This window comes from Heteronotia binoei, chromosome 1 (assembly GCF_032191835.1).
Source record: "Heteronotia binoei isolate CCM8104 ecotype False Entrance Well chromosome 1, APGP_CSIRO_Hbin_v1, whole genome shotgun sequence".
Lineage (NCBI taxonomy): Eukaryota > Metazoa > Chordata > Lepidosauria > Squamata > Gekkonidae > Heteronotia > Heteronotia binoei.
The window spans coordinates 92,413,797-92,438,819 of NC_083223.1; the positions used below are offsets into that span (position 1 = coordinate 92,413,797).

The following is a 25,023-nucleotide window of genomic DNA, read 5'->3' on the forward strand; positions in this document are numbered from 1 at the left end:
CATAAAAATCATTAAAACATCTTAATATATACAACAGTCCCTAGATGGTGGTGTTAATTCTTAGATAGCGCTGTTTGCTGTAGTGTAGTTTCATTACACCCTCCAAAGAACTTAGTGACTCCAACTCTGAGTCTTCAAGGAATGAGCCCAAGGAGCCAAGGCTGGTAGTCAAAGAGGATTGGAGGGACCAGGGAGGGACCAGCACTACAGAGGCACCCACTAACAATGTACAATCTGCACCAAAGCCCACTATGCACAGCCTGCAAAGGAAACCTCACCACCAGCCCTGGAGGTAGCTGCCAGGACTCCTCTGGGCAAGACTCAAAACTGAGCCTGTAGCCCCTCTCCCCCAACACACACACCGGAACTCCCTCCCAGTCCACAGGAAAAGTGGTGGCAAAAGGCCTGGGCTCAGAAAGCACAGAGGAGAGGAAGTACTAGACTGGTGGAAACAGAAAAGAGCACTGAGGGTACTGCCTCCTTGCAATATTCTGGTCGCAGCACAGAGCAGCATCAGGAAGAAGAGGAAGAGGAGGAAGAAGATGATGATGATATTGGATTTATGTCACGCCCTCCATTCCAAATCTCAGAGTCTCAGAGCGGCTCACAATCTCCTGTATCTTTTTTCCATCTTCCTCCCCCACAACAGACACCCTGTGAGGTGGGTGGGGCTGAGAGGGCTCTCACAGCAGCTGCCCTTTAAAGGACAACCTCTGCCAGAGCTATGGCTGACCCAAGGTCATTCCAGCAGCTGCAAGTGGAGGAGTGGGGAATCAAACCCGGTTCTCCCAAATAAGAGTCCGCACACTCAACCACTACACCAAACTGGCTCTCAATACCTTCTTGGAGTACTCCTGTCAGTGCCATGAATGACCCCTGGAATGAGGAAATTACCCATGTAACTGATACAACTGCTTCCAGGTACCCTCTCTGAAGTGTTATTTATCTAAAATATATTAGCCACTTTTCTCCCTTCCAAAACTCAAGGCAGCTTACAAATATAAATAAAACATTATAGAAGACACTAATAGAAACAACCTTCATAAACTCCATAAAAGTCCAAATAAGACTGCCAGTAATAAAAGCCAAATCAATATTCAGTCCTAAACAAAACTGTTTTCAATTGCTTCTCGAAGACCAACAAAAGGGGGCCAGGAGCACCTCTCTGGGAAGGTTGTTCCACAAATGTGGGCCAAGGAGCTGAAAAGCAGCCCCCTAGCACCACCTTCTGAAACCCACTTTCCAGACAGGACCAGAACCACCACAGAATTCTAGATAGGCGGTACAGAAGAATACCATGATCAATAGTATTGAAAGGTGCTGAGAGTCCAGGAGAATCAGCAGTGCCACATGTCCTCCATCCATCTCCTGGGGCAGGTCAACCACTAGGGCAACCAAGTGTGCTTCAGTCTCATAACCAGGCCTAAACTGCTAGGTGAGGTCATCCAGAGATTTGGGCAGGGTTGTCACCAATTAGCAGGTGACATTCACCTTTCTCATGCTTATCCCAGGAAGGCTGTAGAAACCTTGAACTGGTGCCTAGATGCAGCTTCAGAGTGAATACAGGCTAATTAATGGAACCATAATCCTGAAAATATGGAAAGTATCACCCATTCTGCATAGAGCTGCACTCCCCTTAAAGGAATAAGTCCACAGTTTGGGAGTGCTTTTGGACCCAGACCTACTGCTGGTTATGCAGGTGGCAGCTGTGGCCAAGAGTTCCTTTAACTAGCTTCAATTGGTTAGCCAGCTTTGGCCTTTCCTGGGGAAAAAATATTTGGTCACTGTGGTGTATGCCCTGGTTATATCTAAATTAATTACTGCTACATGCTCTGTGTGGGGCTGCCTTTGAAAGTGTTTGGAAACTTCAATTGGTACAGAATGCTGCAGTCGGACTGGAGTGGGTCATAGAGATCATAGTACTCAAGTCTTGGCCTATCTACACTGGCTCCCAGTTTGCTTCCAGACACAATTCAAGTTGCGGATTTTGACCTTTAAAGCTATATATGGTTTGGGATTAACACACCTGATGGACCACATACTTCCTTATGAACCCAGCTGACCACTATAGTCATCTTTTGAGGTCCTGCTTCTTGGTCTGTGGCTGAGTTATGTTCGCAACTGACTGTTCAGGTAGACTCAGCAAGGAAACACACACACAAAGACTTTAAATAAAGTAGTGTGTATTGTACAAGTATTTACAAGGTGAATATATACAAGAGCTTGCACAGAATGCCAAAGTGCTTCGCCGATCATCAGATAAATCCCAAGGGGAGAACACGAAGTCACCCATGTACATTTATACTACAGCCAGCCAATAGTAACATAGTACTGAGTCATTTACCCACTCCCACATGTCCTTGTACAGAGGGAAAAAAACTTGCACACCTGACTCAGCTCACATGACCTTATCTGTCACTGGCTGTCACTCTCAGATGCTCACAATCTAAGCATTGCATCATACATTATACAGACTCAAATACTGACACTGCTTCCAATGCCCCCATCTTCCAAGATTAGGCAGGTGGCAGCCTGGGAGGGCCTCCTCAGTCAGGGCTCCAAAACTCTGGAACTCCCTCTCCAGGGAGATTCAACTGTCTGCTTCTGTTGCCATCTTCCATCACCAGGAGAAGACATTTGTGTTCTGTTTGGCATTCCCTCTGTAATACGGCCTTCCTGGCCAATGTTTTAATTGCTGTTTTAATGTTTGTGTATATATATTTAACTGTTTTTAACTGTCTTAATTATGTGTATGAGAGGAAGTTAATTGTAATGATTCTAAAATGTAATTTTATCATGTATGATTTAAATTACTGGCCACCTTGGTGGCCCTTGTAAAGGCAGAAAGGCAAGACATATATTTCATAAAAGAACAAATTGTAAATAAAATAATTACTTCTATGCCTCTTTAGGACTGTAAGGACAGTTTTGCTGGATCAACCAGTTCAATAGGTGCAAATTCTTCCACACTCCAGCTTTGCACCCAATCCCAAGCTTTTGCTCTAGGATCAGAGCCTTATTTATTATCTAAATTTATATTCTACCTTCCCCACAAGTGGGCTCAGGGTGGATAACAAAACAGAATGTAAAAACATATCAAGTAATTCAATATCAAAGTAAAACAATTTAGAACAGTTTAAAAACGACATAAATTAACAGAATGCAACCTTGAAGGCCCAACTTCAGAAGAAACATAACAAGGCCTAACTACAGAGCACAGGACAACAGCATTTTGGAGAACATTTTGTGCTACAGCAAGAAGGAAGATGTGAGGAAAATCTAGTGTGCTGACAGAAACTACTTAGGAGTGTGCAAAAAAGAAAATCTACTTTTTTTTTTTTAGTTCATGTATAAAAGGTAAAAGTAATCCCCTATGCAAGCATCAGTCGTTTCCGACTCTGAGGTGATGTTGCTTTCACAACATTTTCATGGCAGACTTTTTACAGGGTGGTTTGCCATTGTCTTCCCCAGTCATTGACATTTTACCCCCACAGCAAGCTGGGTACTCATTTTACCGATCTTGGAAGGATGGAAAGCTGAGTCAACTATGAGCCAGCTACCTGAACCCAGCTTCCACCAAGATCAAACTCAGGTCATGAGCAGAGCTTGGACTGCAGTACTGCAGCTTTACCACTCTGCGCCACGGGGCTCCTGAGTTCGGGTATACTGACTAATAATTTAAAAATATTGTATTTTCCAGTATTCCTGAATCCCAATACCAGTATGGTATTCAGATTTGAGATTTCTGCAGTTCCACTATACCCCAAGGATAGTCAAAGATCCCCATAGGGCAGGGGTGGCCAACGGTAGCTCTCCAGATGTTGTTTGCCTACAATTCCCATCAGACCCAGCCAGCATGACCACTGGCTGGGGCTGATGGGAGTTGTAGGCAAAAAACATCTGGAGAGCTACTGTTGGCCATCTCTGCCATAGGGTATAATGGAGAATTGATCCAGGGGTATCTGGGGTTCTGGGTATGATGGTGTTGGGGGGGGGGTTAGGTAGAGACACCAAATTTGCAACATACATGCTGATGCCTCACCTTAAAAAGCTCCTTAAGTTTGAAAGAGATTGAACCAGGAGGTCCAATTCTATGCCCTACAAAAGGTTCCCCATATCCTCCATTGGTTTCAATGAAGGGGGAGAGGTCTTTAAAGGGATTGTGGTCTCTTTAAACACTTTCTTCAACTGTTCACCCGGAAGGCACTCAAAGGACTTAAATGTCCTTTAACTTCAACTATCTGGTGGTCCTGAAAAATCCAGAATATTTTTGAGATTTTTGGAGCTTGACTATTTTAGATAGCCAAAATAATACCCAAATCTTTATCTGGCTAAAATAACAGCCAGAACATACTAATAAGGTATTTTTCAGATTTTTTCCCAGCTCAGATGTAGCTGAATGCACATCCTAAAATGATCCAAATCGGTGCTATGTTCCATTTGTGCAATACCACTTCTATTTACATAAGATTTCCACTGATTATTTGCCCTACTTATAGGCCCCATGCTGTTTGAGATTCAGCACTCCCCTGAAGCAGGACCTCAGGATATAGAGCAGGTTACTGTAAAAAGGGAAGCTGAAGAAGTTCTACTCCATGAGCAGAATTGCACTTAACACACATGGGGTCCAAAGTCCTCAATTAGACAACATGTCATAACAACAGTACATAAATTTATGGGAAGATCTGGAGTGCATTTTTACTATGTAAAAATCTGGTTATATAGAAAGGTCCTATATAAAATCTCATTCTCTACAGGCATGAACTAATGGCACAACTTCCAGCTGTTCAAGCATGAGTCACAATTAAAGCTTTTAACAAATCTTATCGTTTTAGAGATCTCCCCATGCATCGAATAATGATTTTCAGAGTACATATTTAACTTGCCTTTTTCTCCTATGATGTGAGATAAACCACCTCCTTTGAGCTTGCTGTTACAATATCTATTTAACAAAAATGGGAAGAACTAATACAGACGACTTTAAAGGGTAATTACAGCTGACAGAGGTAATAAATGTTAACTCATCAAGTAGGAGTGAGACAACTGTGAATGCAAAGAACATTCTTCAGGGAATAAACACTCATGTTCTGGTACGTAACTTTTTTGTGCTGCTTATTTTTCTGTAGTTCTAGTGCTAACTTTTATCTCATTCCCTAGTTGGCCCAAATAAGGGACATTGCCTACTGTCATAGTTAAAACAGTGACTCTCTTTGTAAAAGTCATTTGAAGAATGTGATCAACTTTCTCTTTCTGAACCGTCACAGTAAAATTCAACAAGATTCACAATAAGATCCTGGACCTTCACAATAAGATTCAGTCTCTTAAACTGTGGATGCATTCAGATATTGAAATGAACTGTTGCATAATCTCTGGTTTGTTGCACTATCTCTGGTTAGTCTATGAGGCATGCATATCAACCCACAATTCATTTGTAAATCCCAATTAGTCTGTTACATTGGTTTCTTTCCTGCCTTCAAGAATTCCCAGATGCTATCCCAAGCTCGCTTACATCACCAGGTTCTTGGAAAGTCTTCACTAAATATGAAACTCCTGAACAAAGGTGTTACACAGACAGACCGACCAGAGTTCACATCATGAATGTTACAGCTAGAACCTAGCCTATCCTATTCCAACATTCTAACAACTGGCTCATGTTGCCATTGACAAGCTGTGTTAAAGCAGGAGCAACATGACTCCCAGGTTAGATGCTTCCACATCTAAGAGTTATGAGGTCCAGTTGCTGAACATGTATTCATGCTAGAAATGTAACAATCAATTATTTCAAGCAGAGAAAACAATTAATGTGGAGGATTCTTCACTCTGATTCATGACTGATTTATAGGCAATCACATTTTGTGGCAGCCTGACTGACATTTGAAGTTACCAGAAGATTTTCATATCTGTATTGGAGATATGTAGTGCAAGTCGGTCTAAATGTCACAGGTTACCCTATGATGAAAATGTATCTAGCTTTTTTCACCTTACCAAATCCTGAGGCCTTATACACTTCTGTTTATTTTACTTCACCTTCTATTGTTAATCTCTCACCCCACACTTTTCTCCATATACCCCACAATTAAGGTCTGATATTTTTCAATCCATGTCCATCTTCAGTTTAAGAACAGACATCTGTATCATAATTCCGGAATTATGATTTCAGGCTATACTAAATTTTAAAATTTGTTTTGTATTTTCCAGCAGCACTCAGTTACATGCCTGCACATGGATATGGATTACTCGTCAAGGTGCCTGACAGAATAGATTTAGAGTGATGACATATTGGTGCATAAAGCCTTGACTTGCAGCTAGTGCGTGTCAGGTTGCCCTTTTAGGCAATGAGAGATTTTCCCATTACATCTTGTAAGCATTCCAGAAGTGAAGCATGTAAGCAATCTTATAAGAACTTCTCAGGTTGTTCATGCCAGATGATACCCTGTCAACATACATAGGAATACACTAACTGGGTACATCTGTTAACAAATTTAGACAAGCCACCAAACAGAAAAGCCTTTTCAAAAAGGCTGCCCTCATCTTAAAGCAGATGCAAATTCTACTTGACAATTAGTAGCTCTTACAATAAATGCATTTCTGTTGTACAAGTACCATGAAGCTAACCAGTCAGATAATGTACATATATTGGTACAGTTTACAAGCACAAAATATAGTCAGCTGAAGCCACAAATTCTATTTTAGTAACCCTATCCTGCCAGGATACTGTAGAACCTCTAAAAATGATAAAATTGAAAATCTCATATCAGGGTTTAGCTTGTAAATCCAAACATATGTCTTCTAATATCGTACAGTTTTAATCTACCGATACTGTGAGTCTGTTTTATACATAACCATTACAGGAAATCAACAATCTCTTATAGGTAAAAAAGATGCTTATCTTACTATTTCCAGCTGTAGGCAGTTACAGCTACTTCCAGAGTGGTTATGCGGGTGTTTCCCCCCTCCCCCCAATCACTGGTATTCTTGTCTAGTTTGTTCTTTCAGTTGTGTCTTTCAGACATTTCATAAATATAACACCATTCAGGCATATTTAAGAGTATCACACTTAAACCAACTTGTGCTATATTACTGTAACATGTAGCTCCATAATATATAGGATATACAAAGGAGAAGAAGGTATATACTGTAACTTTAATATTAGCTCCCTTTACTCTGATTTGTGCAGTAGTACTCTGGCTGAAACAAGAAGTTAGGGACTTCTCTCCTGCAAAATGTTTAGGTAATATAAAATATGGCACAATCTTCCAAGTTTCCCTACATTACTTTACTGGCAGTTAGTTGCAGGAATGGGGAAGTAATGCTACCATAGAGAAGTGATGCTACTATAGCGAAAGCATAAAATGGCACTAGAGATGTGCTAGAAGAAACGAGGCAGGACCACTGAGGATGGTAAGGAAAATACTTGTCAATCTCAGTAATTTAAAAAAATCTCATGGAACTAGAAAGGAGCGAGTTTCTATAGTGTACAATAAATCCCCAAAATGGGAGAAAGACAGTGCCTAGCACAGAAAACTACTCAAATTACCAAGAATACATGTCAAGGACAATTAAAAAGAGGGAAGATGAATATACAAGACAGATCATAGGTCTAAAACATCAGCTGACAGTCAAATTATAACCACAAAACTTAATCAGACCAGGTGGCATTTGAATACTGAAAATGCAAGAATTTGGGAGGGGGGGGGGGAAGCAAGCAGGTAAGCCAACCCTGATGACCACTAGAACTGTAAAAAATTGCAAAAAGGGGGGGAAATCCTTATTGTTAAAAAGTTTTAAAATAGAGATTCTTGATTTGTTAAGTTACCTTTTTTTTTTTTGCAATTTTAAGTAAACACCGCGGGGGTCAAGAAAAGGGGAGGGAGAAGAAAGGGGGGAAAGTGTGATGTATTGTTTTCAATTTGTATTATTTTTTTTAATCTTTTCTAAAGAATACTATAACAATATATTGCAAACTAATAAAATTGTTTTAAAATGGAAGAATTTCAAAAAGAAAAAAAGCACTGAATCTAGAGGAAAATGCTTCAAAATGTGATTTTAATTTATAAACAGGAAATAAAGTTTTGATGCACACCATGCTACATGGTCGCTCCTTCTCCTACAAAAATGTCATCAGACCTAAGACACTGGCCTGCCTTACAGTCTTTAAGGGACATGGCCACACCAATAATGCACTCCAGCCTCCAATTCAGAAAGTACACTTCCTTTATCATATTTATCTTCTTAGTATGTAGAACAGAGATCCCCCAGCTGCCTTTTCCTAGTAACTGACTCTACTTCCTGCAGCAGTCATTTTGTAACATTCATTTTGTTGCTGTGCCCACCATGCTGTCAGAATTCCAAATATGTCCTCAGGCTGAAAAGGGTTGGGGATCCCTGATGTAGATAATTTGTTCAATAAAATGTATATTTAGTTAGCCCTACACATTACCCTGCTGTAATGTGTATTTGCTCCCTATCCTTTTGCTTTGTTGGGCTTTAGAATTATAACCAGTTAGGCAATAAATCTTGACTGGCACTGCTTCTCTCTCCCATTCTAATCAAGACAACCAGTGTGGTTCAGCTATTCCACTGAACAAATGCTTTGCTCTCAATAAGCCAGTTTTGTTGACTGGCAATTGAAAGTGCATCTCTCTTATCAGCTGTCTGTTCGTTGAATGCTTTACTTCATGCTTGATGCTTTTGGCTATTGCTGTCCTGTAGCTCATGCACAAATACTGCTTTAGAAACATACACAGGGAGAATTCTAACACATCAGTCAAAGAAATGACTGACTTGCTGGCACACACAAGGAAATGTATTTCAGTTATGGAAACTTCCCCTCAGATAGCTGACTAGTGCAGAGTGTGCTAAGTTTCCAGCTAAATATCTGTTTGTTTACCTGCTTATTCTGTTGATTATGCTTTTTTAAATATATAATTTTAAGCTGCTTTAAAAAAAACACATGTATATTGTTTTGATTGTCATGAGCACCATTGTTAAATAAATGAAAGTGGGGAGAATCAACATTATGAGAGAGTCTTTCCTGGAAACATTAGGTGGAGAATGGATGGCAACATAAGACAATTTCCCTATGAAACAGGAAGCTTTTTAAACAAGTGTGGCAGTAATCTTATGAACAACTGTTATTGAAATTCTGGGGGAAGGACTAGCATCTGAACCAGAAAAGAATGTAAAACCTACCTTGAGAATAATTTCAAAGTACATAATCTAGTTTCCCAAATATAACTGCATACCCACAGAAACTACAAGTACAGAAATGCTTAATGGTAGAAGAGAAAAAAACTCTGGGGAAAGAGATCTCACAGATACTGCAAGTTGGCATACTGTAAGGAAAGGGGTTTCTTGAGTGTGATTGTATCTCTATAAATCCAGATGTTGCAAAACTATACCAGAGACGCTGAAGTAACCTGAGATGAAATTAAGCTGGATCATTGCATGTGAAAATAAAAGGCTTACAACAAGATGGGATCCTGAGACCCTAAGTCAAAATGTACAGTTCTTCTGAGCCTCAGCTCTGATTTTCCCCTCTAAAGCACCATATTTAACTATTCCCATCCTGCTGTAACCCGGCATTTCCAAATCAGGATAGCTTCAGCCTTAATAATTTTTATTTAGTTGGTCTCACTTTAAAAGTGCCACGTTTTTGTGCTTTGTAACATTCCAAGAGGTAAATTCTCAAAGTTCTTAAAACATTATCAAACACTGTTTCACAATCTGTTCAGAAAACACGTTTTTCCTAGCAATTATTGTCTATTATTTCTAAACTAAATAGTGTATTTGCTGATAACATCTAAATCTGCAAAAAAGAGAGAGAGATAGCATTTCATTATTCCTTTACCAACTGACTTTTAATACATAAAACTCTAAAAGTAATTAGAATATCTCTGTTTAGTTTTAACTAGGCATACTACAAGCAAACCTTAAGTCCTGTTAATAATAGTGTTCAAGCACTTGTCTTCTTCTAAGTAATTATATGGAGAAAAACAGACCCAAGCTTCCTGAAATGGCAGTTATACAATACTTATGTTGTAAAAGAGTTTGTTAGTTTTATGTCTTAGCTTCATAACATAATTTAAATATATTCTAAAAAGAGGATGGGGGCGATTCTATTTTGCATATCCCCCACAAAAGCCAGTGGTTTTCTCCACCCTCAGCGCTGGTTAACCTATCACCTGTTGCTCTCCTCCACTTCCACTGCTGCTTTCAGTTTGATCTCCCCTTCCAGCTTGGTTCTAGCTTCTTCCTCCCACTACTGGCTGCAGCCCCCTCACACACAGAAAGAGTGGCAGCAGCTGTGCCAATAGCAGGTACTGTTTGGGGTTAATCTAAACTCAGAGGACTTTTTTGATGTTTGTGTCAACATTAATTGGGGGGTAAAATATTTTCATGCAAATCCCCGGGTTTGTAGAACCCAAACTCATAGCCAGGATGCTTGTTGCACAGATTTGCCTATCTGTACAAGAACCAACTCCTGGCTATTATAGAGATATTTTTCTTCTTTTACTATAGCTAATTAGAAACCTAATTAAATAAACTATCTGAAGCCAAAACATACAAGCACAGCCCAAAGCAGCAGCTGCTTTTTATCATCATCACCACCACCACCACCATGGAAAATCCTTGATGACAGAGATTTCACACTGTGTTCCCATGCTTACAAGACTAGCTCTTCACATTCACAGCTTGTGCAATATGTAGTCACTGAAATATGGTTCACTAATTCACTGAACCAGTTAAATAATACAGGCATAGCCTATAAAGGGACTAATATAATACTGAGAAATACCTATTGTGCAGCTTTCTGCACTCATAATTTCTCAGATCACATGATCTGGGCATACATATTATTCCATTTTGTTCTCAGAAACCTGTAAGTAGGAGCAAGAAACACTTTAGGTCATAGACAGAGAAAATATGAATCCAAATATATATCTGGCTCAATTTGGCAATTTTTGCAGAAATTGGTGTTTCAGCTACGCCAGAGTTCTAAGAATTCTGTTCTGAATTTCCTATTTTAGGAATAATGGAAGTTACTGGTGTGGGAATCCTACTGGTCTGTTCAGAAATGACTGGCATTTCTAGAGCAGTTCTGGGCACTTCAAACAACATAGCACTTCAAATAAATTACATTCAAATAACATTCTGCCATAAGGTGCTGATCCTGAGTGCAAGTCTAGGCTTGTTTACTCAGAAGTAAACCCCACTGAGTTCATTGGGGCAGATGTGTCAAGGTAAATGATTATAAATTCTATACTGTTCTGTCAAAACTCACAGGACTACTAGTTAAAATGAAGTTCCAACTACACAGTACTATTTCACTCCAGGGCTCTTCCCCTGGCTGCCCATAGTCACATAACAATTCAGTTATGATATGGCATCATGCATTCCAGCTGCTGCCCTAAATTACCACAGCTTACACGCTATATTTTCTCTATCCAATTATGCCTTTGAACCATGCAGGTCATTGTGAACCACAACACCTTCTCTCAGCTGGCAAGTTTTTAAAATGTTTAGCATTACTGTCCTGTAAATGCATTCTTTGTTAAAGCAGAAGACTTATTCAGCAGAACAGCAGATCACAGAATGCAAATCTAGCAACAGCAAGATTAAATGGAAGAAGCTGAATAAAATCAATTATTTAAATATAGATTGTTTATATGGTAATAAGTATCATAATAGGAATCATAATAAGAATCCAGTAGGTTGTTGGAAACACCTGGTCCTTCCACTACAGAGCTACAATTAAAACAGAGGATAAACCATTTCTTAAATAAAATGAACACATAAGGAATTATGGCATAGAAATTAATTTCTACACAAAATTATTTCAACAGGCCTCCATATGACTTATTTGCACATTACTTACAGACAGCTGCTCAATGGCATGTTGATGCTCAATATGAATTCCCAACTTAACATTCTGCTCCCAAATGCATGTTATTAAAGGCAATGAAACAAATGCTAAGATTGTGTAATAATCCTTTTAAAAAGCTGATAGCCTGCTTATCAGCTGTTTGGATGGGGAAGGATAACAGCTAGGTTCAGTCTTCTGCTCCACTTTACTGGCTAAAAGATGATCAGCGCACAGCTCCAGCTTCTGAACTAGGCTGCAGAATGGTACACTCTCTACCCATAGAGCATGAGACTGCCTATCCACCTAGGACCAAGCATAACAGAAATCTGGGTAGCAAAGAACATCATTAGCAACTTTACGAACTGACTCTTTACTCTGGATGCTACTAAAAGTGTTGCTGAGCTTGTATGTCTGTTTCTTGAATCATACTATATGCTTTATATTTGAAACCTGCTGCAACTAGCAAAAGTTGAAGATTCCAAATGGTTTTACAAAGTTAATAAATTAAAACACTGGGAGTAATTTCCATGTAGACCTATTCAGCATCACAGTATATGTTAAAATAGATATTCCTATGTAGTATTTTAATATATAATAAATATTTTTTTCAAAATTCTAGTGCAGAGATGAAAAAGGTTACAAGAAACTGGTGTTTTGCCATGCAAAAGCTGTGTATTTTATTTCTATTTTTAATATGGAGTTTTAAATGTAAGTTGCCGTGTTCTAAAAGGGAGGCCTGAAGAGTAAGAAAGAGGGGGCCTGGATGACTGAGTGAAGGATGTTATGACTGGATGGTAGCCGTACCCTATGGGGTATTGCTGACTGTTCTGTTGAACATATATGAACATATGAAGCTGCCTTATGCTGAATCAGACCCTTGGTCCATCAAAGTCAGTATTGTCTACTCAGACTAGCAGCAGCTCTCCAGGGTCTCAAGCTGAAGTTTTTCACATCTATTTGCCTGGATCCTTTTTTAGTTGGAGATCCCAGGGACTGAACCCGGGACCTTCTGTTTATCAAGCAGATGCTCTACCACTGAGCCACTGTCCCTCCTGTTCAGAGCTTTGTTGGTAGAATAAGTCCAGCAGGAACTCATTTGCATATTAGGCCACACTCCCTGACATCACCATTGTTTCACACGGGGTTTTGGAAGAATAAGTCCAGCAGGAACTCATTTGCATATTAGGTCCTATCCCCTGTCACCAAATCAGCTGGAACTGCGTTTCTGTGTGTTCCTCCTAAAAAAAAAACACCTCAAAAACACCTCAAAGAGAGGCTCTGTGCGACAATGAGTGCGGAGCAGTGTGTGTTTGTGTGCGAAGGAAAGAGCTTGAATGTGTTGCTATACAGTGTGAGAAAAATCTGTGTGGAAGTTATTAGCCTGGGTGGCATATTAGGAAGTCAGCTTTGTGGAAGTTATTGGCCTAAATGGCAGGTAAAAAAATAAGCCTGTGTGGCTAGGTCTATTTAAGGAACCATTATGCTATTGTACCTTTCTGAAACCATTATATATATATATATATATATATACACACACACACACACACATACATACATAAATCATTAAGCTGTTTTACTTAAAATATACTTATGACAAGCCTGTTTTAGCAACTGAAGGAACTAACATAGCATTCTAGGATTCTGGGAACCAGGTTTGTTTTAAACTATTAACCTCTCCCTCAGATACCTGGTGTTCTTAAGGCAGCAAATGTATAGGAATGGGTTTGCTGCCCTGAGGTTAAGTATTGTGACTGAGGCAGGATTTTTATATAAACATAGAAGATTTATTTACTGGTTGGTTTCAAAGAACAGATCAGCATATGCCTACAGGGAGACAAAGAAGAAATCTGTCTGAGGCAGATTTAAGCCAGTTATGGCTTCAAAGAGTGGTTAGAATTTTCTTTAATGCTTCCAGGCACAAACAGGCTTTTACTGACTAGGAACTGGGTTTGATCCCCTCTCTCACACACACACAGGATTCCACCCATGCCAGCCTGCCCTTTCCCAAGAGTCAGACTAAATGGTACAAGGGCTGCTCATTACCAGACACAGGCCTAAAAACTGGGCACTCCATTCTCTCCCAGAGATGGAGTTAAACCACTACATCATATTACCAGGCAGAACTACCATTCCTTCTCTTTTTCTGAGCCAGACTTGAGCTATCACTGCTCTCTCTCCCCTGAGCAAAAAAATTACTGCTACAACAACAACAATAATACATATGCTTCAATCCTTATATAATTTAAACCAGTGTATATAATGTCATCATATCTTCCCTCCATAGAAATTACAATTACAATTAATTACAAATCAATTGCGTCCACAGTTTCTAATAGAGAGATTAGTAGTCTTCAACAATTCCTTCCTTCAATAAATAAAGACTCAAAGTTCATATCTTACAGTAGAATCAATAGGTTCTCCCTATTGATTCTACTGTAAACTATGAACCTTAAGTTTGTGTTAGAAGTTACTGAAATTGAGTTCCAGTTTGACAGCCTGATAACTGAAGAAGACCAGTATTGAAACATCTTGAAATCTAGAGGGGACATCTTATGAAGGCTGTAAGGATTTCCTGGTCCTTCCTACTTGAAAGAATTTCAGAACTTTTCATGGACTGTATTATGATCTTTATTTATTGAAGGAAGGAATTGTTGAAGACTACTAATCCCTCTCTTGGAAACTGTGGACGCAATTGATTTGTAATGAATTGTAATCGTAATTTCTTTGGAAGGAAAGTATGATGACATTGCACATTGGTTTAAATTATATAAGGATTGAAGCATATGTATTATTATTATTATTATTATTATTGTTGTTGTTGTTGTTGTTGTTGTTTTCAGCAGTACTGTTTGTAGCATTAATTTTTGCTTGCATTCATGCTGAAACCCTCTCTTTTCTGAGGCAGAACTCAATTCTATCTGGACTCTCCTTGAGGCAAACTGAACTGAACTCTCCCCTACTGTTCTCCTCTCCAATATGCCAGCCCCACTCTGACAGATGACTGAGTGCAGAAACAGCACTCCCATAGGCTCAGCTGAGTGGTTGCTTTCCCCTTTAGGGGAAAGACAGGTTTCTGTCCATCACAATATCTATTTACATTTAAGAAAAAAATAACTATTTTAGAGTAAAGGATCCCCATTTACTTCAGAGCCACCCCCATGCACTGACTGTTCAGCCACCATATATACAACTATGCCATCTTGTTCTTTGAGTCCAACAAAAAATTCTAAGATGCAAGCCTTTGGTGGCAGCATAATATGCATCACCTCAGAAGACTACAGAGAGGTACCTTTGCAGAGGATACACATAAAGGGATCACATACAGAAAGAGAAAATTGTTACAAGGACATAAACCACTACACATTGCAAAAAACCTAACAATCAAATCCTACAAGCCATTCTCAAGATAATATATTTCTTGCAAAAAACTATTAAACCTTCTTAGAGATTGTATTCCATAAGCAACTCTGGGTTGGAAGCCAATTTTTTTGAGTCACCTCCAAGACTTCTCAGGTCATAGGATGTCTGAGAATACAGGGAAGACTCCATGTTTGGCAGACTACATGCAATCAAGGTACTAAAATTCATGCATAATGATTTCATGAGGAAGCAGAAAGATTCTTCTGAGGAACTGGATGATCTCCTGTGAATGGCTCTATTTTTTGGCTTCCTCTTAAAAATTCAGGTCATGATTAGCAATCAAGATATGTAGAACAACCTGTCTCCCAGGATGAATCAGCAATCTGCCTTATAGCATAGAGTTCCCATGAAATTTAATCACAAGTAAAAGCCCCCTCTTGGCTTTTGGTAATAGATACTACTAAAGTCCGCCACTTGGGCAATTCAATCTCTGCCTAAATCATTGGATCTCACCTTAATTTACTGATCTTCCTGTGGCCCTTCTTTCCTACGGACATTTTTGTAATTCAAGCATCCCAGGTAAAGTATCCTTTGCTTCTACCATATCACCAAATTTAGACATTCTAGGTTCCCAAGTGCCACTAATAGGACTTCGATCTGATAGTAAATGCTCAAGGGAAAAACAGGATCCCAGCAAGGGGGAAATGAGGTTCAACATCATCCCAAGGATTGCTGAAATCACTGAACAGAGACAGTCTGCCTTACTTGGACCTGTCCCCCTTGCGACTTAAGAATCTCTCAAACGAAGCTGGACTGTAGAATCAAGAGGCATAAGAACATTTCTGCTCTGCCTTTTTAAACCTCTTCCCTGTTTCCCTTTCCCACATGCTAACATTTCATTAAAGTGCTGCTTGGAGAGAAGCTGTAACCTTTGCCCTTCGCAGGGCACTGCACATTCATAACACCACCGAGGGTGGGTTCTGACTTTCTGGACCAGTTTGAGGGAGGAATCATGAGTGTACGTAGGACAGTCTCCATGAGAATTCTTCTGATTTGCTTGTTGTTAATGGTTTCATATATGTGTTATCTACAGCTCAGTAATTCCCCAAATTCAGTTATACTGCTCTTTCAATTCACCTGCATTTTCCTGCCTTTTCTTCTGTTAAATTTTATATGTTGATAAGATTAAAACAAGTTTCATTTCCTTCACTATGCACAATTGACATCCACTTATCTCTCTCTTAAAGGCAAAAGCAAAAAAACTTGCCAGCAAACACTTGCTTAGGAGGGCTGTCCTAAGAAAAGACTCAACCTTTACAAGAATGTTTACAAAAATGGATTCTTAAAGGTTTCTAGTAGATGGTGTAAATACATCTAGACACTTTGCAAACCAAATGGACTAAGAAGCAAGTAAAAATACAGTGAATACTTTGAGGAAACATTGTACAGTTTTAAATCAGAGAGATAAATAGTGCATTACATCAGAATATATGAGCAGAAATGATTTATGTTGCATTTTATGCTGTCCAAACAACTATTAAAAATGTAAAAATAACATTTCCATTTCTTTCTCACCCATATGACTGTGAGCAGCTATATAATTGCAACCAATCCATAAAGGAAACACCTTTATGTATAAATCTGTCAAACACTGAAATTTTGCTCCAGAGAAGCTTACAATCTAACGAAGGATTTTCCTGTTACTACCGGACACATTGACACTGATGGCCTTTCTTATGATCAGAAGGAAGTACTAAAGGTTTACAGCTTATTAAAATATTTTATTTTATTTTATTAAGGTGTACACTTTCCTCTCTTTTTTGCTGAAGAATGCTGCCATAGCTACACATTGATGAAGTTTTCATAAAGTGACTAAAAGCATTCAAATACAGCCTTAAAGTAAACAGAAAGTCAAACACATTCTGAAGCAAGCCAAAAATAAAATTTGTCCATTAATATAAGCACCTTCAATCAACCTTGCTTACTAAGTAAAACTATAAAAGCAACTAAACATTAGAGAAAGAAAATGGATATATTGATTTTGTAATTATTACTAACCATTACCCAAAGAAAAACATGTACTTTTTTATCTGGGTCATTAATTAATTACAGTATGTAAAAGAAAATGGACACAGCATGAAAAAAGAAATAAATCCTACAGTGACTACCCACTTTAAGTAAAAAGCTAGAACCATTTATCAGCATGTTAACTACAGCTCCTTTTAACCTTAAGGAAAAGTGATTTGTTTTACCTTGTAAATAGCATCACAATCTTACACAATTCCATTCCTCCCTGCACTCTTTGTCATATGCTGATCTATCAGCCAGAACCCTTCCCCAGCACTACTGCAGCACTGTATTTTGCAAAAAGAAAGCACAGAGTCTGGTTATCAATGTTCCTGCACCTTCATTCAGAACAAAGAAACACAGCCACAGCAGTCCTTCCAAGACAGGAAACAGGGCTGACCAGAAGTTTCTTTTTAATGGGTCTTTATACATGGGGCATCCATTTGTCACTCTGCAACAGTTCCTTTTTTTCTCTTCTAGGGTTGCCAGGTCCAACTCAAGAAACATTTGGGGACTTTGGGGGGTGGAGCCAGAAGATTTTGGGGGGAGCCAGGAGCAAAGGTATGACAAGCAGGGCTGCGGAGTGAGGCAGATATGTTGCACTGCCCCCACCCACCTGGGACCCAGTGTGGCCTCACTCCAAGGCTCCTGCGACCTTAGCCTACCCCTCATTTATAGACCCCCCCACCGATCAGCTGATCAGTGGGAGTCTTTAAATGGGAGGGGGAGGCAGATGGGCCTTCTGCTGCCTAGTAGGAGGCGGCAGAAACAGCCCCAGTCTTCCCCCATTTAAAGACACCTATGGGGGGCAGGGAAGGGGTGTGGGTGAAGGGGGCAGCCTGGAGCGGCAAAACCCCTAGCACCGCCCCCTCCCACTGGTCTGTGGAAAAAATGTCTTCCACAAAACCGGTCCCTGATGCCAAAAAGGTTGGCAGTCACTACCCTACGGGAATTGGTCTCCATAGGGTATAATGGAGTGCCCAGCAGACATTTCCCTCCCCCTCCAACTTTCTGATAACCCTGAAGTGGAGGAGGGCCTCCAAACCAGGGGATCCCCTGCCTCCAACTGGGGATTATCAAAATACACTTAAATATCCGTGCAATAAACCCAAGTACATATAACTTCTTACTTGCAAGCATTCATAAATTTACTTTGTTGACAGTTCATAAACTGTTTAGTCACTGTACAATTTCATTGAACTCATAACATGAAAACAGTAATTAAAGCAGCATGGTGAACCTCATGTGACTTGCAATAGACTTCCACTGTAGACTCCCACAACAATGCAGCTCACTTTCACACCAGGAAACAGCTTCACAATGTGGCAAGTTAACATAAATCACACTGAAGCGTAATGAAAATATCCCAAGTATCCCTTGCCACCTACCTTTGAAAGAACCTGTGCTCACAACAATTCTCTGTAGGACAGCTCAATCACTCTAAACAGCACCCGACTGAGAGCCAGGTGCCGTTTAGAGTGATTGAGCTGTCCTACAGAGAACTGTTGTGAGCACAGGTTCCGTCAAAGGTGGGTGGTCAGAAGAAGAGGTGTATTCTCCATCGAAACATACATATATCTAGAATGTATGTTGCCAACTTATCAAGCTGTTTTAGAATAGTTCTGCATACTTGGAATATTTTCACTACACTTCAGTGTGATTTATATTAACTTGCCATGTTGTGAAGCTGTTTCCCCGTGTGAAAGTGAGCTATATCATTGTGTGAGACTACAGTGGTAGTCTACTGCAAGTCACATGAAGTTCAGCATGCTGCTTTAATTACTGTTTTCATGTTATGAGTTCAATGAAATTGTACAGTGACTAAATAGTGTATGAACTGTCAACAAAGTAAATTTATGAATGCTTGCAAGTAAGAGGTTATATGTACTTGGGTTCATTGCACGGATATTTAAGTGTATTTTGATAATCCCCAGCTGGAGGCAGGAAATCTCCTGGTTTGGAGGCTCTCCTCCACTTCTTATGAATGCTTACAAGTGAGAAGTTATATGTACTTGAGTTCACTGCACAGATATTTAAGTGTATTTTGATAGTCTGGTCCGTGGTTTCCTTGTTTATTTGGTTTAACCCAACTGGGTTAATTGCCAGTCTTATTCTCTTCCATCACATCTTTTCTGACTACAATACCAATCCCTTCTTCCCCATGCACCCAGATGTAGCAGGGACCAAACTGCAACTCTCACATTTTTTCCTAGCCTCATTGGTGTCTGTAATCTAAAAGAAGCTACAAATGCCATTGATGCGTCTTAGCCAATTGGGACAGCTGGCCATGGAAATAGAATAGTTCAAGTCTCTTGCATTCCCCCCACCTACACACATACCTCCAGGATATCCTCCTAATAGAAAATGAAGTCTGACCCAGCATGCCCAGCCAGAGTGCATCCTCAACCAAGCTGATGCCTTGGCAGGTGCTCAGTCATGCCAATCTAGTGAAGAGTAGTTCAGAAATTTCTTTTCTTGGGTTGGGAAACAGCATATCACAAGGCCTTTCCTAGCTTTAATAAACTAGAAGGAAGCTGGGGTAGGTCACAGTGTTTTTTCTTTTCTTTCGAAGTTTGCTCCTAACTGCAAATAAAGGTTTTTATTCCGGGAAAGAGCATTAAAGAAACACTTCCATTCACAGTGGGAGAAGAAAGGGTAGCTTTTGCTATTCATCAGCTCGTAGGAAAACAGTTATGCATTCGGACTAAGCAAGTTGTACCTCTGTTACTACAGCTAATATGTACTTTTTATATAAAAAAGCATCAAATGTATATTAATATGAGTGTGTGAGGAAGTAAGCTTCCATATCCCCTGAAGAAATATTAATAGCATACAATCTCTACATTCAGCAACTGGGATACCACATATGACAAATTTTCTTGGCCTCTATAAGCCAGCCCAAAATATGATGTCTGACACTGAAGTGGGAAATCTAATTTGCTCTAGAACTAATTTACAGTTAGGGCTGCAAAACCAGTCAATTGGTCAAATATTCTATGATGTCAAGTATTCCACTGTGTGCGTGGCAGTTTACCTTACTTGTTTCATTGTGATACTACTAGCAACAACTGTCTTTTAAAACAAAGTTTTGTTGCTATTTGCTTTATTTCCATTTAATTTCCTTAAAAAAAAAGAACATAACTGAAGGCTTTATGTTCCAGGATAAAAGCCAAAGAGAGAATCTATTCAGTGATTCATTCGCACTTTAAAAACCTTGCCTACTAAAAGTTATAATTCATTACTATTATTTTAAAGTTATTTGCACTGCTTCACAAATAACAGTTAACTAGCCTGTATTTCTAATTAGCATAACATCAATAATGTTGATAACATCCTTTTTGTTCTAATAAAATTAACACTTTCATATTTAACAACTGACAAAACCTTTTTAACCCATTTAGATGCCAAATCATAGGGATCTCACGGCAATTACTGCAGTTAAAAAACACCCTGTGCTTGGATTGTTAGCCTGAAGTGCAACCTATATGAAGAAACACTTCAGTGAATTTGTATTACTTTGGCAGGATCAAGACCCACAAGCTTTAATGCATCACTGGTAAATTGTGCCTTCCACCTTAGTGTAGAAAATTAAACAGCATGACTCCCACCGCTATAACCATGTTTACCAAATGCACAAAAATGTTTCACGCCCATTTTTTCTTTTAAAATTGAGATGATTTCTAAAATTCTTCCCAGATTATACTTACAGAAATATAATTACACACACTGTACTGTCCACAGGGTCGTGCACCCCTGCCCCACTCCCAGCCTCAGATTATTTCTACATAACAAAAATGTCACACATGAAACAATTCGGTCACAGAAGACCAAATAAGAGGCAACCAAACAGCAGGCATCAGAAGCAAGGCACTAGTCTGGAAGGGCTGATGGGATATTTGCATGGGGATATTCTGATTTGAGGGCAAAACTCTATGGTAAAATAGCCCTCAAACCAAAGAGAACTGGTGATGTCATCATGTTTGCTGTTTGGGGTGGTGTTTACCCGACCAACCAGCTAGTCAGTAGCAGGAAGAAGCCCCAAAAGGAGTTGGACCTGGGGGCTGGCAACCCTAATACTTGCTGAAGTCTCAAAGAGTGCTAAACTACATTCTTAAGGCTCAAGAGAATTGTGCATTATCTGTCCTTTTTATTAAGATGATGGTATACTCAAAAGATTGCTCATAAATTCTGTTAAGAAATGCAGTCAGCCAACGTGTCTGTACAAAATATTACCAGCAGCAATTGATAATTTCAGTATGCACAAGAAACATAGGGAACCACAGTAGAAGCACATTTGCACCAAGACATGACTGTTTTTTTTACAGAAGATGTTACATTTCACATTATACCCACTACAGTTTAACACAACACATATCCCTAATATTACTACAACCAGTGCCAAAGTCTGTTACATATTATTTTGGCACTGGCTGCAGTAATCTAAATAGACCTTGTTCTGAGGATCTGTTTGAACGACTACAGCCTCAACCAACTAACACTTTCTCTATTACACAGGAAAAAATCAGATTCCGCCCTTACAAAATTCCATATATACCTCCATATTAAATCCTATATATGTCCCGCTGAACTCCTCACAGGATATGTAACCAAAACACATTTCTTTTTAAAATTTTCAAGCATAGTAACAGCACCATTAGTGCTTTTAAACAATTATTAATAGAAACCTCAATTTACACATATTAAGAAATAATGAAAGAACGAGTTTCCATGCCGACACTTTGGCCGTTTTTTGCATAAAAGGTAACACAGCAGGCTTTATCACCACACAAGATTATTATCTGTGGTTCAGCATGTTGTGGTTACATAGCGAAAGGATTAATGTGTGGAGATTCTTTCAGGTGTTTAGTAATTTTCTTTACATTTCAAGAATAATTACAGCAATTACATATGTTCCTTGAATGACATTTCATGGAATATTTAGCACAACTCTGGGTGACAAGAGGTTTCAAATATTGTAACATGTAGCAAATTTTCAAACTTTCAATTTAAAAAATTGCTAGCACGCAGGTCATAAAATTGAATTTGTTTCTTCCATTGTGGACATGACATAACTACTTCAGATTTTGCCATCAGTCCCACTTTTAAAATTTATATTCTAGGATTAGTGAGGCAGGGACTCACCTCCTCCCTTTTTTGCTTGTGTTGCACTTTAAAGCGCCATGAACTACATTATATACTGTTCTAAATATGCATTTATTAAACTAAACAAAATAGAATTTGCTTTTTTGCTCACAAAGAACATTACTATGTCTCAATATTGATACCAAAACCACAGCTGCCCCACCCCTAAGAACTTTAAATAAGATTCTACACATGGGTATGGCACAAGTTACTTTATCCTCACCTCATCCAAGTCCTGAATGTAAACTGGTTTTTCCTCCAAACCAATAGGCATTGGTTCACTGTGAGGGATCTTTATTTCTTCATACATTTTATTATTTTCTCTTTCAATAGCTTCAGGCAAAAGCATCTGTAGGAGGAGAAAAGGTTAAAATAATGAACTAAACAAACAGTAGTTCAGAACTTAAATTCATAAAAGGTTTGAATGAAATTAACATCCCTAGCAATGAGTTAGCTAACTAACTCTAGCAATGAGTTAGCTAACATTTGTATGCATGCAGCTAAGACTAGGCAAAACAAGTCTCTAGCATATGATGAAAAGGCCACCTTTTCCCACCATATATTTGTAAAGGCTTTATGAAGAGCAAGTTGGGGATTCCTCTAAAAATGCAGGTATTATGAAACTGGAGACATAAAACACTGAACTAGAAATTCCATATGGAGACATGTTGGCTCTAGGATAGAAGATGCAAAAAAAGAGGAAATCTTCCATTAGACCAACAAGTAATTTCAAATATATTGCTTCAAGTACTGAATAATTCTTCAGCCAAAGTGTATCTTTAAAGCATGCATGTAGCACCAAGGTGAGGAAGAGGGGGTTGTTATCCCACAACCATGTCCCAACGTCCTAAGATGCCAGGAGAATGACATAACATAAAACAGTCATTTTGATTTGGCAATGGGAACTCTAATTGGCCCTTTGAGGAAATAAAATACCAGCTCAGGAGATAATAGTTGTGAGGCCTGGGTTCAATGATTCACCAATAGTACCTATACCCAGTGAGGCAAACCTCGTTCTTAAACAGCATGAAACTTTAAAATTAGGGCAACCTTCCTAAATAGAGAAAAGATAATCTCTTGATACAAATTAAGATAGCTTCCCACAATAACTCTCAATGAGGCAATAGCTCATGTCACAGGTAAACAGGTGTATGTTTTCAACTCTAACTCAAATTCCTTTCTCCCTGTATTCTACCAGCTTCTATATTTGCAAATCATAAAGCCAAAATGCAGGATCAGGCGACAAGAATTTTAATTCCAAGAGCTGGATGACTGATAAAGATGAATGCATTTTCAATTGTTTCAGTTGGTAAATGACTCATCCGTAATCTGAGATACAGACAATATCTACTCAGGAACAATCTTATTTTGAATCTACACCTTAAAACTGCAGCAACATATTCAAGATACTGAAAAAAATTTAAAATAATTATAAGCCCACCAACAATTTTAGGAGGAGTTCCATTATCAGTATTTCAAGGAAAAACAGCAGAATACAGAATAGGCTATCAGGGCCTCAAATAACTTCACTGGAACTAATGGTAATGAATTTAGTGAAATCTCTCTGGAATACATGATTGATGACTGTCACTTACATCATGAACCATGCAAAGTATTCACTGACTGGAAAAAATATTGTTAAATCAATGGGAAGAAAAACTATTGCCTCTTAACAGCAGAAGTATTTGAAAATACTCCTTAACAAAATCCATGCTAGCCTAAATATATTATTCAAAAACCAATACCAAAAAAACATACCTTTGCTCCTCCAATAAATGCTGATGTTTTTCTAGCCTCAGCTTGCGAGTCATAAACATGAGGATAATGAATTTTTTCAAAGTCTGAGTCTCTCTGTCTGCCAAGGACTGGCATTGTGCGAGCATTCAACAGTGCTTGTTCTCTGTAATCAAAAATCAAAAACCAGTGACAGACAGGACCAGATCACACAAATTTGATAAAAGTATGCAGTTATATTCTGTACTGAGCAAAAGTATATTATAAAACTAGAGAGCATCTGAATCCAGGTACACACAAAAAAAACCCTAGGCAAGATCCAAAAGTGACTGCATAAACAGAAGGCACTTCTGGTTATGCAAAGTGGACCCTTATGACCAAACTACATTTCCATGTATAAAGACTTGTAGCCATAGAGGAGTCATTAGTCTTCTGGAGGACTTAATTCTGAAGTGCTGTAGTGCAGGGGTCCCCAACCCCCGGGCCAGGGACCAGGCCACAGACTGTTTGAAATGAGCCATGCAGCCTCGCCAACCCGCCCCTCGTGCAGCCTCGACACTATCTCCTCCTCCCCCGTTTCCTCCTCCCTTCTTCGTCCCCCCCACATAGCCTCGCAGTCTCAAGCAGGAGTCAGGTTGCAACTTTAGGAGATGGCGAGGCTGCACCGGGGGGGGGGGGAAGGGGGGAATGAACGAAACTTGTTCTACTGCTTCAGACCAATACAGCTGCCCACTTGGATCTATCCTCCCCCCCATTTCCTCCTCCCTCCTTCACCCCCCTCCACACAAACTCTCCGCCTCCCCCCCCTTTCACCTCAAAGAGGCAAGGGCAGCGTCACTTGCTGCTGTTGCAAC

General features: G+C 39.3%; 1 protein-coding gene across 2 annotated transcripts in view; it reads right to left on the minus strand.

Annotated features, from left to right (window-relative positions):
• The window catches only part of ASCC3 (activating signal cointegrator 1 complex subunit 3), a 407,532-nt gene that overhangs the window by 335,352 nt on the left and 47,157 nt on the right, over positions 1–25,023 (minus strand). For both annotated transcript variants that reach the window (XM_060237502.1, XM_060237501.1), the window contains exons 7-8: positions 24,194–24,335; positions 22,659–22,784 (exon numbers count right to left, since the gene is read on the minus strand). In XM_060237502.1, the coding sequence (XP_060093485.1) occupies positions 22,659–22,784; positions 24,194–24,335 (268 nt within the window). The remainder of the gene's footprint in view (positions 1–22,658; positions 22,785–24,193; positions 24,336–25,023) is intronic.